Below are 20,262 nucleotides of genomic sequence, written 5' to 3'. Positions count from 1 at the left end.
ATTAAATGGTTTTATGCATGTGAAGAATTTTATGGAGTGCACATATTATATGTAAATTGTTGCTATTGTTATCATCAGTAGCATTACTCTTATGAAGGATGGACATTTATGAATGTTCAAACACCTCATTCATCTTATAACAGTCACACCATCCTCATATGTAATATTCTCCTTACCAATAGTTTTATCTATGTTTAAATCCATAAATAAATCATTTTGTTTTTTGAAGCTCTTACCTACCACAAAATTTTGACTTATTACAAAGTCTCAAAATGAATTTTGACACTAGCCTTTTTACATTTATATATATGAGCAGCATTAATTGGGTGTCTAAATTGTGTATTTTTTTAAGAAACAGTGAAAGACTTGAATGGCACAGGGAAGAGTTAACAATAGCACTAATTATAATTCTTCAGTTTCTATATATTTGAGGTAGTAGAGTTTCAGAGAGTATGAGATCAAAATATTGGATTTTTTCATGATATTTCCTCCTTTAATGAGTTATTATGTAGTATTTGATCTATGCAATCATATAAAGCATTATAAACTAAGTTGAATATCTCTGATACCACTATCCAGTTTAAGAATTAGAACATATTTCACATACTTACGTCTCCTATGGTATCCCGTCACCCTACATCACCCCTTGAAGTAACCACTATCCTGAGTGTGGTATTCATCATTTTCCATTTTCCAAAGAAAGATTAATCATATATATCTGTAACCTTAAAAATGAAAGCATTACACTTTGCTTTACTCTGAAGAATATAAAATATAAAATCTCAAAATGAATTTTGATTCTAGCCTTTTTACATTTATTTATATGAGCAGCATTAATTGTGTCTAAATTGTGCAAGACACTTCACCAGATACCGGGAAGATAAGGGCATGTAAGAGAGTCCCTGCCTTGAAAGGGTTACAATTGAACATCTTTTGAGTTACAAAGTTAAAAAAAAAATTCAAAGAAAGAGACTGTAATTTGTGAGCTATTGTAATCATATCTGTACCCCTGTATTTCTTCTTTCTTTTTAACCCTCTGTTAGCAAGTTTTAGTGATAAGTGAGAGAGATTTTAAAGTTATGCAAAGAGAATGTGGATGAAAGGAAAACGAATTTCCTTTGAAGTTTAGAGTTCAAAGCAACACATATTCTGTCATAACAGATTTGCAAAGAAATATGAGGCATTCACAACAGCTCTTAGGTCAAGATTACCTGGATGTGTTTTAAAGACTCTATTAGCCTACATGAAATGAAAACAGATCCTCATTGGGAGGCCTAAATAAAGAATGGTCTGAAAGGCAAACTGTCAGTGTCCCAAATATTCTAGGAGGAAAAAAATTTTAGCAAGAAATAATAAAAACTTATTAAATATTAAGTTTTTACTATTTTCCATGTACTCTGCAATGCATATTAATGTGCATTCTCTCATTTAATTTCCCTAATAATAGACAGTTGAGTTCATTGGGCATGTGATTATTTAATCCAAAGTCATATGGCTGGTAAGAGACAGGGTTAGAACTCATTCCATTAATAAATCCTCCTCCCTTTTTCCATTCATTTATTGGCCCTTGGTATCATATCTCTGTAGGAAATGAATGCATCAGAAGTATGCACAATTTGCCTTTTTCTAATTCCATTCAGGAAGTGCTCTAATTCCATGTAAGTACCCATATTACACTTAAGTGCTTAAGTGACACTTACTGCATACAAGTTGTAGGAAAGACTGCTTTTAGGCAGTCTTTGAAGGCCATATGGATTTTGAGTATATGGGTTGAGTGTCCCTTATCTGAAATGCTGGAACCAGAAGTATTTTGGATTTCAGAAATTTTTTTTTCAGATTTTGGGATATCTGCATTATAGGTAACCAGCTGAGCATCCCACATCCAAAAGTCCAAAATCCAAATGTCCAAATGAGCACTTCCTTTGAGCATCATACATGTCAGCACACAAAGAGTTTCAAACTTTAGAGCATTTTGGATTTCAGCTTTCCAGATTAGATATACTCAACCTGTATCTGTTTCTTGTAAAGGTATTTTCTATGGGAAGCCAAAAAGATTGCTTTGATCTTCAGAGAGCTTAACATTTTATGAAGAGATACTTTTTTGGTTGCAGGTATTAATAAGCATTAAGCTGGAGTTTTAGTTTTGTTTGCTCATTTGCTTTGTCTTAAGTATGTTTATTAGCATAGCTGAAATGTCTCTCAAAACTCAAGGACAGGATCTGCATAAAAGTTGTAGGAAAGACAGCTTTTAGGAATCTGAAGGCCATTAGGAATCAAAATTGCTATTTCCATACTCTCAGTTGTCACAGGGTCACTTGTAACTCATTCTCTTGTAAGTTTGTTTTGTTCTGTCTTTATGCAAACCAGCTTTCTCAGCTTTTTAATCAACTTCACCACTGAACAATCTCTACATTTTTAAGTGTCAAGTACAGCCATTATCAGACATTAGGCATTTTTTTCTTTTTAATCACATCCTAATTTCAAGTTCTCAAGAGAGAAAAATCTGAATTGTCTATCTCCAATCTGTTTCCCCCTCTACTTCAGTCAAAGTGACCAATGTGTTAGAGTCATGTGGTAGAAGTATAGATTGATGGTCATAGCGACGACGTATTTGTTCAGAAAAAGGAGAGCATTCTCTAGGAAGACACGCTCAAAGAGGCACTATTATCTTATGGGGAAGGCATAAAAGATTCTATAGATTTTAATATTTTTAGCTACTGGAACATCATATTACGTTGAATTAATCAATTAGGACTGTGCTGTCTACCAGAGTTTATGAGTATTTTGATCGAGTAGCTGTTTTTAGGATTTGATCACTCTGAGCATTGTCAAAGGTGGGCCTCTAGAATACCAAAACTGCAAGCCAGATCCAGCCCAAATTCCCTTTAACTTCTCTATATAGAATATATATACTATACTAAGTTCACTAAGAATAAGAAACTGAAAATGCCCTTGGGCTAACTTTAGTAAGTTTTATCTTCAAGACAGCCATATGGCTAAATGAAGCATTCTTTTGCAAATGATAATAGATATTCTTATAACACACTTGCATTTCCAAATACCTTCTTTACACAATGAGACATATGTGTAATAATATACTCAGGCTTTTAGATACATAGGAAAAATCAGAGGAATGACTTTCTCAGACTTAAACTCTTTGAAAACAGCATTCCAGAATTATTTGATTAAAAAAAATCAGTAATATTATCACAAAATAATACCATTTCCTAATGAATGTTAATGTTCAGATCAAGCAATGATATACTTATATGTATGTATTTTTATGTAAGAAAAGGAATATTTCCATCAAAACCTTTCCCTTAACCAGTGGGCCAATAGATCTACTACCAGGGGAAAGAAAGGCAAGGACAAATCATTAAGCTAAGTATGCATTAATCGGTGAAGTATGTAATTGAAGGGTAAATTCTTCCCTACACCATCCTCTCCAAGCACAGTGTAGTTGGTATGAACGACTGCAGGATTGACAGCAAAGGAAGTACACACAACTGGTTCATTATCGTTTAACATGATCATTTTCCCTACTTTTTCTTTCTTACAATAAATAACTCTGATATAACAGAAAGTTAGGGCAGGTTCAACTGCTTAAAAATGTACCTTTAAATTCATACCAAAATGAGTACTCGGCATGGTATTTGAGGGTGATAGCTAAAATAGAAAATGTTTATAAATGAATGCTAATACTGTGTATTGTATCAAGTTAGCTAAACAATGAATGAAGTTGCATTGGTAAATATAAGGCATATTAGAAAGTGGAATTTGTATTAATTACATTTATAACATTACCACTATTTAAAACTCATTTACATAGAGTGTTGAAAAATGTAGGATTTATAATTGATAGTAATAATTAATCTGGGATTTACAATTGACAATAAAATGAAAATATTCAAATGAACAAAATCATAGATATATTAAGTACTCAATCAATAACCTAGGACCATTTGTAGCACACTCAATCTTTTTTTCACATGTTTTCATAGTAGTTTAAATCCAAAATGCTTTCTGTGAAAAACTATGTTAAATTTTATTTAACTTTGATAAATATGTTTATATATTATATTTATAAATAACATGTAATAAATATATAATATAATGCATAAGTTATTGATTTAAATATTTAAAACAATACATTTGGACAATAAGAGGATCATCACTTGTAGAATTTTTTTCAAAACACTTTTACTCATTAAAAGGCAATTGAATGGTATTTCTTTATGTTGATTATTTCAGACTTTGCTATTGGTGCCTTTTTAAAAAAAAAAAAAAAAAAAGGAATTTTGCTGTAAGTCATCAAATTATCATCCCAGAATGATATATTTCAAAACTGTACAGCAAATTAAATTAAATAAGAATATCATATCATAATTCATAGAGTCTACACAATTAAAACTATTACACAAGTCCAGAAATGCCAGAATTTTTTCACATCTCTTTCTTACCTGCTTGTGAGCATGGTCATATGAATTAATGTGATTGTCAAACTCCTGGTGCTTATAGTACTGCTTGTCACAGAGCTCACAGTAAAAATTTGCCTTCAGATCTTCCAGAGCTTTTGCTATGGTATTTTCCTTCTCAGCATAGTCCTGAAAAATAAAATTTCAAGGAAGGATACAATTAGCTCTCCCCTGTGTTTACTTTGTTTTAACAGTTGTCAACTATGGTACAATAATTAGAGTTAGAAACAGAATACAGCAAAGAGAAAAAGAAAGCAAATACTAGAAAACCAAGTTAGAATAAATTATAACTTAAAAATTAAAAGACTAACAGAAGAAGCCAAGATAAATAACAGAAAAATAGCACAAATGTGGAGGAGAAATGCAAATGATAGAAATAAATAGAAGTCCTTGATTGAACAAGTTCCTATGCTAGGTTAGCATGGAAACTGAAAATCACATAGCTATCTTGATTCAGCTGTGGATTCCTGGCAATGACTCAGCTAACATAAAATTTTTCTATTCTGAACATGTAAAATGTGTTCTGTTTGAAAAGGTCTATATTTGTGCACAAATATACAAGTTTTGTATTTTGTTTGTTTCCTTAATTATCTATATAGTAACTTATTATTCATTCCATCTAGGCATTTAACTGGACTAATTTTTTTATCTTGACCCATATCAATTTAGAATGAACATTAAAATAATCTCTATTTATTGGAAAAGAAAAAACTTTTCTGCAGGTTATTTCAGTTATTTACCTAAACTGAAAAGGATTAAACTGCATAAGCAGATTGTTTTCATCATACTCAACAGTAAATAAAGACAGTGATATAACCAAACCCCTGAGAAGATGAACATATAGCCAGTCATCATTAGCTTTTGTTTGCAATGCATAAAATGGCCAAATGTTTGACTGTGGATTTTAAGTTACATTAAAGATAAATTACTTGCTATTTCATGCTTACTTAAATGTCAATGAAGTAAGTGTCACAAATAATGGCAAAAGAGTCTAGCACCTCCTTGAAGCTCTTTCTTGCTCCCTCTCACCTCATGTGATCTCTGAACCTGTTGGTTCCCCTTCCCCTTCTGCCATAAGTGGAAGCAATCTGAGACCCTCACCAGACGCAGTGTTCAATTCAATGTTGCCAGACATGAATAAAGTTTACACATGGAAACACCGTCCAGTTCTTTCATTGAATAAGTGAAAATTGGACAATGTTTCTGTGTGTAAACATTATTCATGATGTGAAGAAGACCTAAATTTCAGACCTCACTGTAAAATATGTTTCTAACTTCCAGATTATCTTATATACAACTCCTTTAAAATTCAAAATAACTAGGCCTGGTGCCGTGGCTCATGCCTGCAGTCCCAGCACTTTGGGAGGCCTAGGCATGTGGATCACTTGAGGTCAAGAGTTCAAGACCAGCCTGACCAACATGGTAAAACACTGTCTCTACTAAAAATATAAAAAATTAGCCAGGCGTGGTGGTAGGCACCTGTAATCCCAGCTACTCGGAGGCTGAGGCAGGAGAATTGCTTGAACCTGGGAGGCAGAGGTTGCAGTGAGCTGAGATTGTGCCACTGCACTTCAGCCTGGGCGACAGAGCAAGACTCCGCCTCAAAAAAAAAAAAAAATCCTAACTATATATTCAAGTCTCTTATGTACTAGTATAAAACACACTTTTAGCACTGATATTTTTAAATAAAATGTAGTCCTCTATATGGCAATGGCACTTATCCTCCTTAAATACACAAACTAGAAAGGACTCATAGTCTGAAATTAAAGCAATTTGTTTAAATTGTTTCTACAATACTGAAAAGTGGTTCACTAGTAATTTAATACATGACTAATGCTTTGCTTATGTTATTGCACTGTATATTCATGCATACGTCACGCATAATAAAGTTCACCGTGGTTTGGGAGACATACTTTGTAGTAATCAATGCATACATTTGCCATAATACATAGCTTACTTTCTCATTTTAAAGACAGTAATCTATTGTTATGTTTTACTAGTTGTATCAACTGAACAACAAAGGTGACTCTTACAGTTTGGATAATTTTCCCTTCTAAACCTCATGTTAAAATGTGATTTTCATTGCTGGAGGCGGGGCCTAATGGGAGGTGTTTGGGTGATAAGGGCAGATCCTTCATCAATAGATTAACACCCTCCATGGAGGATTGAGGTAAGTTCTTACTATATTAATTTTCTTGAGAGCTGATTGTTAAAAAGATCCTAGCATCTTCCTATAGCTCTCTCTTGCTTCTTCTTGCACCGTGGGATCTCTGCACCCACCAGCTCCCCTTCCCCTGCCATCATGAATGGAAGCAGCCTGAGGCCCTCATCAGATGCAGATGACAGCACCATACTTCTTGTACAGCCTGCAGAACCATAAGTCAAATAAATCTATTTTCTGCATAAATTACCCAGCCTCAAGTATTATTTTAGAACAACACAAATGAACTAAGACAGTGATAAATCACAAAATAACTTAATTGTTTATGCATAATTCCATCAATTTCAATAAGTAATGCAAAATTTCTCAGCAAATTTGTCAATTATTCCTGCTTATACTAATTGATTCTTCCAATATGTTAAAAACACTTAGTTTAAAAAGGTAAAAGTAAGTAATATAGACCAAAATTGCTTACTGAATTTTCAGTAAAATCTTCAAAATAATACTTTATGGATAAGTCAATTTAAAGGAAACAAAAATTAAGTAATATGATTTCATGGCTAAAGCATTTGAGGCAGAGATAACATTCTAATCAATAGAGGAAACGAAAATAATTTTGGGATTAAAGCTGAATTAGCTCTCTGGACAATCTTAAACCAACAGAAATTTCATGGTAAACTAGTTGATTTTCCCCACTCATTATAATTACAATAAAGCTACTTCCTCTCTCTAAATATTTGATTAGTTCTTACTATGTTGTAAGGTGTTTTTTTAAAAAAAATAAGATTGATATTCCTCTAGAGAAGCAATAATTGGTTTCTGTTTACCCAGTCTACAAAAGTGGGAAGGTTTTTAGTCGAACAGATTTCTTGGTCAAATTGCATTCTTCAAAAAGATTAGCTTCAGCCTAGATTTAAAAATAAAAACAGTAATTTAAAAGTAATTATAGCTAACATTTAGCTAGTGCTTATTGAGGGTCAGTCACCGATGAATAATTTGGATGTATTAACTCATTTAATCCTGATTCTTTTCATTTCCTCACTTTACAGATGGAAATAATGAAGCACAGGAAAGTTAAGTAGCTCCAGGATATAATGAGCAAATGTTCACTCCATATTTAAACCCAAATATTGTTGTCCATAGCATTTAATTACTTCTAAACTTTTAAGCACATAAAAAAGAGAGAAGAGTATAATAATCCCTATGTATCCACTAATCAGCTTCAATAGCTATGAACTCAGGATCAATCTTGATTTATTGTATCCTATCCCATCTCATACACTTTCATCTTACTCAAATAATTTTCAAATGCCTTCCTAGCTTTATATCACTTTATCTGTAAATATTTCAGTATATAACTCTAAATTAGGATGACTTTTAAAAAACATAATCACAAAAGCAATATCAGACCGAAACAAAGAAACAAAAACAGTAGAGAAACCACAATCATTTTTTATTGTCATCAAATATCCCAGTCAGTGTGTGCAAATAGCTCCAATTCTCTAATATTTAAAAATAGGTTGTTCAAAACAAAATTCCATTAAGGCCCATACATTACCATCTTCTATGCTTCTTAGTCTCTTTTATTCTATATTTCCCCATCTCTTTGCTCTATTTCTTATTACAATTTATTTTTCAGAAAAAAATAAAATTATACTTCACATTTAAAACAATGTTAATAACTATAGAAAAGTTACAAAACTATGACAAAAGACTCATATGATTTTCACTTAAATAAAATTATGTTAACATTTTGATATATTTGTGTGTTCTGTTGCTTTCTCTCTATCTCTATCCTCCTCTAAGTTATTAAAAGAAACATAGCATGGCTGAAGTTAAGTTTGCAAGTGATAGTACAATTACAAACATTTGAGCCAGACTTTCAAGTTGATGTTAAGTGCAATTAAGGAATCAAGGCTGTGTTCTAGAAAACATTAGCAGAGTAAAAAAGACTTCATTATTGTATGTGCATCTTAAGGGAAAGGAGCCATATGTATTGTTACTGATCACACATTTAAAAACATGTATGTAGACAAAATCAGTCCTAGTTAGGCTGACACGTTCCATGACCCCCTCTTTCATTGTGGCTAATATTGAAACAGGTACTGACTGATATTTTAAAGCACATATTGAATACAGCCATCCAACTGCAGAAAGTAAGAGATACATTTGAGTGAGATGAAAAAGGAGCACAGCTGTTCTTATATATGCAATCCAAAATGTTCACCCTCTATCTGGTAAAGCCATTCTAGGTTGAACTATGAGCACAGTTTCTGTACTGTGTCACTGAGAGCGAAGGCACAAAGTGAAAAAGAAGGACAATCTTCCTGCAACTAGTCAGGTCATTCTAACTCAGCACTTTTTACATATATGTAAAAACAGTAAAGGTTGAATCCTTTCATTTAGGGAAGCAGTATGCATATACCTCCAAGTTATAAAATCACAAATCTTAATTGGTGACCACAGCAACTTGGCAGTACAATAAATTTTGTAGACAGCGAAGTGAAATAGAGAAGATAATGGTTTATCCACATCCCAAGGACAATCTATCCCCCAATACTAAAATATGAATAGCACCAAAGTGAACCTTGAAGGGAGAAACATTATTTTCCAACATGACACAATTCATAGTGGCCTCATCATAGCATATGGCCTCTTTCCTAAGGTACTGTTAATTGGGTATATACAAGTAACCTTCCCTGACAAGTGTGAGCTCTCTGAGGGAAAGAATTTGTACCTGTTTTCCTTACTGTTGTATTTCCAGAGCTTTTAGCAGAGCCCAGCATTAGCAGACACTCAACAAATAACAAATACTTGACATTAGGACTGACCTTTTTGTCTTGAAAATGAGTACAGAAGGAAAGAGGTTCAATGTCAGCAAGATGATGGAAAATAGGACTCCCTAGTGCTTATTTCCTGCAGAAACATCAATTTAAACAACTATTCACACACAAAAATACCTTCATAAGAGCTAAGGAAACCAGAGAAGAGATTGTAGCACCTGCGTGTAGTGCAGAAATCAGAAAATACCCGTTGAAGAATGTAGGAAAGATAGTATTACATTACCTATGTCACCCTTCCACCAACTCCAAGCAAGAAAGCATGGAGAGATATATTTTCCACATGAGAAAGGAGAGGAATGTGAACATAAGACTTTGCTTCAGATCCCAACACCAATCCTGTCCCCCAAAGAAACTAATGCTGGGCAGGGCCCCAGAGCCCCAGATTCCAGGACAGTACCTGTGGACTAAGCCTCTAGATCTGCTCTAGCACCAGGTTAGATTCTGTAGCCCTAGGCTCCAGGCCTGAACAACAGACTTGATCTTCAGTCTGCTCTACCACTGTGCTGACCTCAGTAGCCCCAGTGCTGGCCCACAGCAGCCTCAGGCTCTGATTTGCCCATACCCTAGGCCAACCCCAGAGGCCCAAGACTCCTAAATGCGCCAGCACTGAGCTTGGCCATTGCCCCAGGCTTTAGGCCTTCATCAGCTAAAAGTCTACTCCTGCAGCCTCAGTTATCAGGTCAATACCTACAAACCCAACTCCCAGGCAATCCCCTGCAGATACAGGATCCAGGTCCAGCCATTGCCATGCCACTGCCTGTGGCATCAAATTCCAGGCTGGTACCCACCTACAGGGCCTCCAAGTCCACCCTGGCACTAAGCAAGTTCCTGTAGTTGCAGAAATCAGGCTATCCTTGCAGACTCTTTCTGGGCCTTTCTTAGCACCAGGCTGATCCCAGTAGTCTCAGGCTCTGGATCACCTAGTGGATCCATGTGCTGGGCCAAACCCAATGCCACACTGGCCCCTGCAGCCCTAGTCATTAGGTCAGCACTTGAAAACTCAGCCTCCAGGCAAGTTCCTGTGGATATAGTCTAGGTCCATTCACTGCTAAGCCAGTTCTTGTGGTCCTAGACTTCAAGTACGCCCTAATGCCAAGTTGGCACTTCTGGCCTCAAACATCAAACAGGTAACCATGGACACAGGCCCCAAGACTTCTCTTGTTTAACCAAGTTCCAGGCTATTGACTGAGGACCCAGGACCCAGTCCATCCAGTTCTCACAGACCAAGCCTCTAGGCCAGTACCTATACATCTAGCCTCTAGGCCAGCATCAGCAGATAAAGAGTATAGGCAAGTCCCCATGCCCTGGACTCCAAAGGACCCAGGGCCAAGGCCCACCATAGTATACTCCAGTGCCAAGTCACACCCTGTGGACACTGAGGACACTGAGGGCCCAAGAACACCCCTGTAGACCCAGGTTCCAAGCCAGTCCTCATGGACTCAGGACCCAGACCTATTCCTGTGGAGTTAAGGCTCCATTTTCATCCCAATGGAACCAAATGCCAAACCCTTCCTAGTGGGAAGCCAGCCCTTGAAGACTCAAGCTCATGGCCCACCCCAGTGCCAAGGCAGCCCCTGTGGACATAGGCTTAGGAAAGCCATAGGTACTAGGCCCACCTACCTCCTGACCTAGGCATCAGGACAACTCGACTTTAGATTCCAGCAATAAGCCAACTGTTGAATCATGCCAGGTGGCCTGCTCAGAATCTCTGGACAGACTGACTGAAGTATGGTTTCCCAGACAAAGAACCCGGAATAATAAACTACTTCTAATGCATACACATCAATGTAAGGCAATAAGAACCATGAAAAACCAAGGATATAGAAGAACATCTCCAAAAGATCAAAATCTCCCACTAGCTGACCTAAGAAAATGGAGATATATAAACTGCTTGAGAAAGAATTCCAAATAATTGTTTTAAGGAAGCTCAGTGAACTTTAACAAAACACAGAAAAATGAGTAAATAAAATGAGGAAGACAATAAATGACCCAAAATAATACATTTAACAAAGAATCAATAATATATAGAATAAAGGAAATTCTAGAGCTGAAAAATACAATGAATGAAATTAACAATGCATTAGAGAACATCAACAGCAGAATTCATCATGACAAAGAAAATCTGTGAACTTAAAGAAAGGATATTTAAAAATATACAGTCAGAGGAGAAATAATTTAAAAAAAGAATAAAAGATCCTTATGGAATTTATTGAACAGCATCAAGACAGCACACATTTAAATCATAAAAGTATAGAAGAAGAGAAAAAAGGGGGTAGAAAGATTGCTTTTAAACATAATAGCAGACACTTTCAAAATTTGAGGAAAGATATAAATATCTAGGTACAGGAAGGTCAAAGATCTCCAACTGTCAAAAATTAAAGACAAAGAGAAAATCCTGAAAGCAGCAATAAAAAAGAATCAAATAACATATAAAAGAGGGCTAATAAAATGAGCAACATATTTTTCAGCAGAGCACTTACAGGCCAGGAGCCAGTGGGATGAATTACTTAGGTGTTGAAGGAAAAAACTATCGGCTAAGAATATGGTGCCCACAAATCTGTATTTTAGAAATGAAGGAATGTTAGACTTTCACAGACAAACAAAAGCTGAGGGATTAACTTATCACTAGACTTGTCTTACAAAAATGGATAAAGGGAGTTCTTCAAGCCAGTAACACGACACATATGAAAGTGTAAAACTGACTGATAAAAGTGAGTACTGCAAAAGTAGGTACAAATTCAGAATAATCTAATAATGTAATGCTGGTGTATAGACCACTTATATATTTAGTATGAAAGTTTAAAAAAATATTAAAAATAATTATCATTACAATAATTAGTTAACAAATACACACTATTAAAATATGTAAATTAAAACATCAAAATACATGTCAAGATGGAGTGGAATGAAAATGTAGAGTTTCTTAATGCTTTCAAATTTAAGTTGTTATTATCTTTTTTTTTTTTTTTTGAGACAGAATCTCGCTCTGTTGCATAGGCTGGAGTGCAGTGGCGCGATCTTGGCTCACTGCAACCTTTACCTCCCAGGTTCAAGTGATTCTCCTGCTTCACCCTCCTGAGTGGCTGGAATTACAGGTGTGTGCCAACATGCCCTGCTAATTTTTGTATTTTTAATAGAGACGGGATTTCGCCATGTTGTCCAGGTTGGTCTTGAACTCCAGACCTCAGGTGATCCACCCGCCTTGGCCTCCCAAATTGCTGGGATTACAGGTGTGAGCCACTGCACCTGGCCTAAGTTGTTATAATTTTAATGCAGCCTTTTATAACTATAAAATATATATTTTTAAGTTTTACAGTAACCACAAAGCAAGAATACATAATAGATATACCAAAGATAAAAAAGTAGGAATAAAAGTCTATCACTAGAGAAAAAAGTACTTCATCACAATGGAAGGGAAGGCATCGAGAGTGGAAGAAAGAAACAAAAGATCTACAAAATAACCAGAAAACAATTAACAGGAAGACAGCAGTAAGTCCTTACCTATCAATAATTACCTTGAATATAAATTAATTAATTTGTCCAATCAAAAATATAGAGTGGCTGTATACATTAAATAAACAAGACCCAACTATGTGCTTCCTGTAAGAGATTCATTTCACATGTAAAGACACATAAAGGCTGAAAGTAAATAAATGAAAAAAGATGTACATGCAAATGAAAACCAAAATAAGTAGCTATACTTAGATAAGACAGGCTTTAAGTCAAAAACTGAAAAAAAGATTAAAAGGTCACTATATAGTGTTAAATGGGTCAACTTACTAGAGGCTATAACAATATAAACATATAAATATTGTAGTGTGTAAATACATAAAACTAATATTAAATATCTGAAGGGAGAGATGAACTATAATATAATAATATTAGAGAAATTCATTGCTCCATTTCCAGCAATGGACAGTTCATTCAGACAGAAAATCAATAAGGAAACATGGGACTTTAAACTACATCTTAGACCAAATGGACCTAACCAACATGTACGGAGCATTATATTCCACAGTAACAGGAAATACTTTCTTCTCAAGTGTACATGGGACATTCTCCTGGATAGCCTATATGTGAGGCAACAAAACAAGTTTTAATAAATTTAAGAAAATTAAAATTATATCAATCTTTATTTCTGATCACGATGGTATAAAACAGGGAATCAATAACAAGAGATATTTTGGAAAGTATGAAAGACATGGAAATTAAACAACATGCTTCTGAACAACCAATCAGTCATTGAAGAAATTAAAAGGAAAAATTTAAATTATCTTCAAACAAATAAAAATGAAAGACAATGGAAAATAAAACCAAAACTTAAGGAATGCAACAAAAGCATTCCTAAGAGGAAAGTTGGTAGCAATAAATGCCTACATCAAAAAAAGAAAGATGTCAAATAAACAACATAATATTACACTTCCCAGAACTAGAAAAAGAAGAACAAATTAAGCTCAAAGTTAGCAGAAGGAATGAAATAGTAAGACCAGAACAAAATCAAATGAGAGAGAGACTAGAAAAACAATAAACATACATAACCTACCAAGACTGAACCATGAAGTACTGGTTGAGAATCCCTTATCTGATATGCTTGAGACCAGAGTGTTCTGGACTTAAAATTTTTTCAGATTTTGGAATATGTGCATGTACATAATGAGATATCTTGGGGATGTGACCCAAATCTAAGCACAAAATTCACTGGGTGCTTCATATATTCCTTATATACATGGCCTGAAGGTGATTTTATATAATATTTTCAATTATATGCATGCAACAAAGTTTGAATATACTGAACCAACAGAAAGCAAAGGTGTCACTATCTCAGCCACTTCTGTACGATCTGTGGTTGTTTGGTACCACCATCATTCCTGATTCTGAATTTATATGCAACTGATAAGCAATCATTTTCTTATACTCACACATATATACTTAACAGTAAAACATATGACATGCTATCATAAAGTGAAAAAATAATGTGTTCAGGGTAACTAAGCAACACAGTAGCAACCCCAGAATACTTGTGTAAATGGTTAAATAACAACAACACTAAAAAACAGCAGACTTTCACTCTCTACCTATGATGCTTTGTTTTCATTAAGAGGTTTCTGTACCTCATATTTTATTTTTTTTAGATAAAAAGAAACATTGGAAACAGTTGTGGGACCAGAAAGTGGGTCCTCTAAAAATGAGAAGAAATTCGGAGAGATGGCTTTTTAAAATGTTTCCTCTAGAATCATTTGTTTCATTAACAGTATCTGTTTTAGAAATCTCTCTTTGATTTTATAAACTGACATGCTTTATTGTTCTTTATATCATGGCTTACAATACATGCTGCTCTAGTCCTTGAAAAAGCCCATCACACATATTTACTATGTTGTCTATAGGAGCTTGTTCTGCAGTATTAACAACATCATTTTGATGGTTACTATTATTATTATCACCTTGCTTCAGAATCATTTTGGCTATTTCTCCATTTATCAGTAAATGATTAACTGGAGTCTCATTATTGACATTAAAAAGTTATTTGATAGTCATTTGTTTCTCCTTACTGATGGACTCTGGAGGTCTGTTTCTGAGGATTGAAGGAAGTCATAAATTATTTTATTATCTCCTGACATAAAGTCCTTCAAAGTGAACACCTGGGTTGTTTTCATTAATGAACATATTCATATGACAGGGATTGTGCCTGACATGCACAACTGTGTCTTTAGTTACTGTGTTCCAACTCATTGAAAACAGAATATATGGCGTCCATCATGATATACTCCTCCTGAAAACCTTCCACACCCACCCACACATTCGTTCGCTGCTGTTAGTGTGTTGTTCAAGAAAGTGCTTTATATATATATATATATGTATGTGTACATTACAGTATATATATACTTTATATATACGCTTCATTGATCTAAGAATACCCTGGTCACAGGGCTGAATTAATGAAGTCACATTTGGGAGACAGTACATGCTATAAACATTATGTTTGATGAGAATTATAGCTGGAGGGGGAGAAGAAAAATTTTCAAGAAATAACAAAATCTGGCTGTTTTTATCAAGTCCATCTTTCCAGCAGTAAGCACAAGCCACTGAAAACAAAGGTTTGTGAAACCAGTGGGAAAAAATGTCCTTGGTGATTTATGCCTTTTTTGTTAACGCAATACTGTACTGGTAGGATATTCACTCCTCGAAAATACTGAGGACACAACTTTTGACTATGACAGCAAGTTTACACGTATGCATGCCTACCGCATTAGCATATCCCAGCACAGTCATTCTACCCACGGCATCCTTAATTTCTATAGGGGCTGTCTTATTGGTTGCAGTCAGTGTCTTTCCAGAGCAATAACACCAAGACAGTGATGTTTAATCAGCGTTATAGATTTGGTTTATTACGGTCTGTAGACTTGGCATCAGATCTTCATCAGTGATAACTTTGGGAAATACATCGATGAATTTTCTACTGCTTTGTGACAAGTAAACATGTTTTCAACACAATTTTTTTTAAATTAATGTCATGTCTTTTCTTAAATTGCTGCAACCATTCTGTTGAATATTCACATTTCTATTCAATTTATAGTTCATTGTGATAGATCTTTGCTTGTTTCATGATCAGCATACCATTAAGTAGCATATGTTTACTTCAATGCTGACAGATTCACTCTTTCAAAACACAATCAAGATCTTCATTTTAGCTTTATAAAGTGTTTTACTATTTATCATTAACTTCTGTTGATCACTTTCATTATAGCAATTCAGCAGTTTATCCTTCTCTTTCTTCAGGTTTTATAAAGAGATCATTCTAACATCATACTCTTCTGTAAGACATTACACACTTACATTATTGTTCAGTTTGACTTTTTGTGCTACAGATGAACATGAATGCTTCTTTTTTTCTTACAACTGTTAACTATAGAAAAATCTGTAGGTCTTTTTGACATTTTCAACAATATTTTTACACCACAGAGTAGCGAATAAGCAAAAATACAATGGGTAATGCACATCGAAATTTACCCTATATGGGGCATCACAGGGAACTTGTTGTTGGCACATCTGGCCTGCATGCATATCATTTTATTACCCTATGTGGCAATACTTGCATGAGGGAATCTGAGCAAGTGTAGAAAAGTTATTTCACAGCAGCAAGTAAGCTGGATCTTTTTTCCTTGGGGATGTTGAATAAATTGTGTAGTGTGCCTGTATTTTGACTGTGATCCATCACATGAGGTCAGGTATAGAATATTCCACTTGTGGCATCATATCAGCTCTAAAAATTTTCAGAATTTGGAGCATTTCAGATTTCAGATTTTTCGATTAGGGACACTCCACCTTGTAACAGAAACTCTGAACAGGCCAATAATGAGTAGGAAGATCAAATCGTTACTAACAAGGATTAAATAAGAAGTCTCCCATCAAAGAAAAGCCCAGGAACTGATGGCTTTACTGCTGAATTCTACCAAACATTTAAGGCTAATACCAATCCTTCTCAAACTCTCCCAAAAAGTTGAAGAAGAAGCACTTCAAACTCATCTTATGAGGCCAGATTTACTCTGATATGAAAACCAGACAAGGATACTGCCAAAAAAAAAAAAAATTAAACAAAATTAAGGGTTACTGTCCCTGTAATATCAATTTTTTGGTGGAAAAATCCTCAGCAAAAAGTACTAGCAAAAAAATTCAACAGCACATTAAAATAATTATTTACCATGATCAATTGAGATTTATACTGGGGATGCAAGAATGGTTCAGCATACAAAAATCTATAAATATGATATACCATATTAATAGAAAGAAGATCAAAAACCGTATGATCATTTCAATAGATGCAGAAAAAAAACTTAGCTAAACTCAACATGCTCTCATGATAAATGCTCTCAAAAATTAGACATAGAAGGAATAAACATTAACACAATGAAGGCCATGTATGACAAACTCACAGCTAACATCATACTCAATGGTAAAAAGTTCAAAGCTTTTCCTCTGATATCAGAAAAAAGACAGGAATGTTGATTCCTACCACATCTGTTCGACATAGTATTGGAAGTCCTATCTATACAATTAGGCAAGAGAGGAAGTCAAAGTTCCCTGTTTTCAAATAAAATAATCTTATATAGAGATAACCCTAAAGATTCCACCAAAGTTCTGTTAGAACTAATACATAAATTCACTAAAGTTGCAGTATATGCAATCGACATATAAAAAATCACTAATGTTTCTTTAAAATAATAACAAACAATCCAACACAGAAAGTAAGAAAACAGTCTCATTTAAAATAAGTACAAAAATAATGGGCATAAATTTAACCAAGGATGTGAATAACCTGTACACTCTTTAAAGCACTGATGAAATAAATTGAATGACACAAATAAATGGAAAGATATCTGGTGTTCATGGATTGGAAGGATTAATACTTTAAAATGTTCATCCTAGGCAAAGTGGTCTACGGATTAAATGGCACCTCTATTATACAATTCCAATGACATCTTTCACAAAAATAGAAAAAAATCCTAAATTTATATGAAACCAAAAAAGAGTCCAAATAGTCAAAGCAACCTTGAATAGAGAGAACAAAGATGGAGGCATCACACTAATTAATTTCAAAACATGCCACAAAGATACAGCAACCAACATGTTGTTAACATTAAAAAAGACACATAGACCAATGGATCAGAATGGAGAGTTCAGAAATAAATCTACACATTTACAGCCAATGCATTTTTGGCAAAGCTGCCAAGTACACACAATGGGGAAAGGATAGTCTGTTCAATAAATGATATTGGGACAACTAAATATCCACATGCAGAATAAAATTTGACTTTTATTTCACATTATATACAAAAATCAACTCAAAATTGATAAAAGACTTAAACATAAGCCCCGACACTGTAAAATTGCTTAAAAAAAAGGGCGGGGAGATCTCTATGACATTAGTCTGGCAATATATTTTTGGCAGTGACTCCAAAAGCACAGGCCAAAAAAAAAAGCATAGACAAATGAGATTACCTCAAAGTATAAAGCTCTGCACAGTCAAGGAAACAATTAATAGGATGAAGAGACAACCAACAGGACAGGAAAAATACAGTAGCCCCCTTTTATCCATCGTTTTGCTTTCAGTAGTTTCAGTTAGTGATGGTCAACCATCCAAAAAATAGGTGAATGCAGTACAACAGGATAATCTGAGAGAGAGCTAGAGAGAGCGAGAGAGAGAGAGAGAGAGAGAGAGAGAGAGAAAGAGACCACATTCACATAACTTTTATATTCAGTATATTATCAGTACTATCTGTGATCTCAAGTATCCACTGTAGATCTTGGAACATATCCTCCACAGATAAGCAGGTGACTACTGTATTTGCAATCATAAATTTGGTAAGGTTTAATATCCAAAATTGATAGGAAATTCAAATGACTAAAGACTAAGAAAACAAATAACCTGATTAAAAATGGGCAAGGGACCTGAATAGACATTTTTCAGAAGAAGACATATGCCCCAAAGATATATGAAACAAAATGCTCAGTATCACTAATCATCAGAGAAATGCAAAGTAAAACCACGATGAGATACCACCTCACACCTGTTAGGATGTCGATTAGCAAAACACAAAAGATAGCAAGTGTTGACAAGTATGTAGAGAAATGGAGCCCTTGTGTTCTGTTGGTGGGTATGTAAATTAGCACAGCCATTATGCAAAACAGTATGGAGATTCCTCAAACATTAAAAAATAGAACTACCATATGATCCAGCAATCCCACTGCTAGGAATATATCCAAAAGAAATGAAATTGGTATGTTGAAGAAATGTCTGTACTTCAATATTTATTGTGGCATTATTCACAATAGCCAAGGTATGGAATCAGCCTAAACCTCCATAGACACATGAAGAAATAAAGACAATGTGTTGTGTATATATGCACAGTGGAATTCTATCACTCTTTAAAAAGAAGAAAATCCTGTCATTTGTGACAACATAAATAAACCTGGAGGACATTACGTTAAGTGAAATAAGTCAGGTACAAAAAGACAAATACCACATTATGTCACTTATACGTGGAACCTAAAAACATTGAACTCAGAAGCAGAAAGAGAATGGTGGTCCCCAGGGTGTAGGGGTGGGGGTTGAAGGTATGGAGAGATGTTCGTCAAATAATACAAAATTTCAGTTAGGAAGAATAAGTTCAATAGATCTAGTTTCACAATATGGTGACTATACTTAATAACAATATATTGTATTCTCAAAAACTGCTAAGAGGGTAGATTTACGTGCTCTCTCCACAAACAAATTAAAAGTATATGAGGTAATGCATATATTAATTAGCTTGATTGAGATATTCTACAATACATACATATTTCAAAACAACATATTGTTCATGATAAATACATAAAAGCTACCAATTAAAAATAAATTTTATAAAAGAAAATGTGTAAAAAAGCAAACAGAACAGAAATTAGAAGTACTAGATTCATATTATTAAAATAACTGCTCATGGTTGGGAGTGTGGTACCCAGTCATTTCAGGGACACCTTTGTAGCTCATACCAAGCTAATGTACAAATTACCATTGATGAATAGTAGTTGTAATCACATACATCCTTGCATTTCTACTAGAAACATCCCATTTAAATAAGTTAAAATTGCAAAGATATAAATAGATTGGGAACTGTTAATATATAATTATTTTAAATGTTGAAAAATAACATTTGTATCTAATTAACATTTAAAATGCTTTGGAAAATCACTCTCTCTCTCTTCCCTACTGCTCCTTCAAGGATAAAAAGCATCTTTGCTTTTATCA

The 20,262-nt window shown here is 34.4% G+C and overlaps 1 protein-coding gene across 1 annotated transcript in view; it reads right to left on the bottom strand.

The window, feature by feature from the left end:
- Positions 1-20,262, bottom strand: part of ZNF804A (zinc finger protein 804A) — a 359,306-nt gene that overhangs the window by 74,979 nt on the left and 264,065 nt on the right. The window contains exon 2 of the mRNA XM_054477594.2: positions 4,461-4,604. Coding sequence (XP_054333569.1) covers positions 4,461-4,604 — 144 coding nt within the window. The remainder of the gene's footprint in view (positions 1-4,460; positions 4,605-20,262) is intronic.

Source organism: Pongo pygmaeus, chromosome 11 (assembly GCF_028885625.2).
Source record: "Pongo pygmaeus isolate AG05252 chromosome 11, NHGRI_mPonPyg2-v2.0_pri, whole genome shotgun sequence".
Taxonomy (NCBI): domain Eukaryota; kingdom Metazoa; phylum Chordata; class Mammalia; order Primates; family Hominidae; genus Pongo; species Pongo pygmaeus.
Note: the sequence above shows the minus strand (reverse complement) of the source record. Positions and strands in the feature narration are given on the sequence as shown.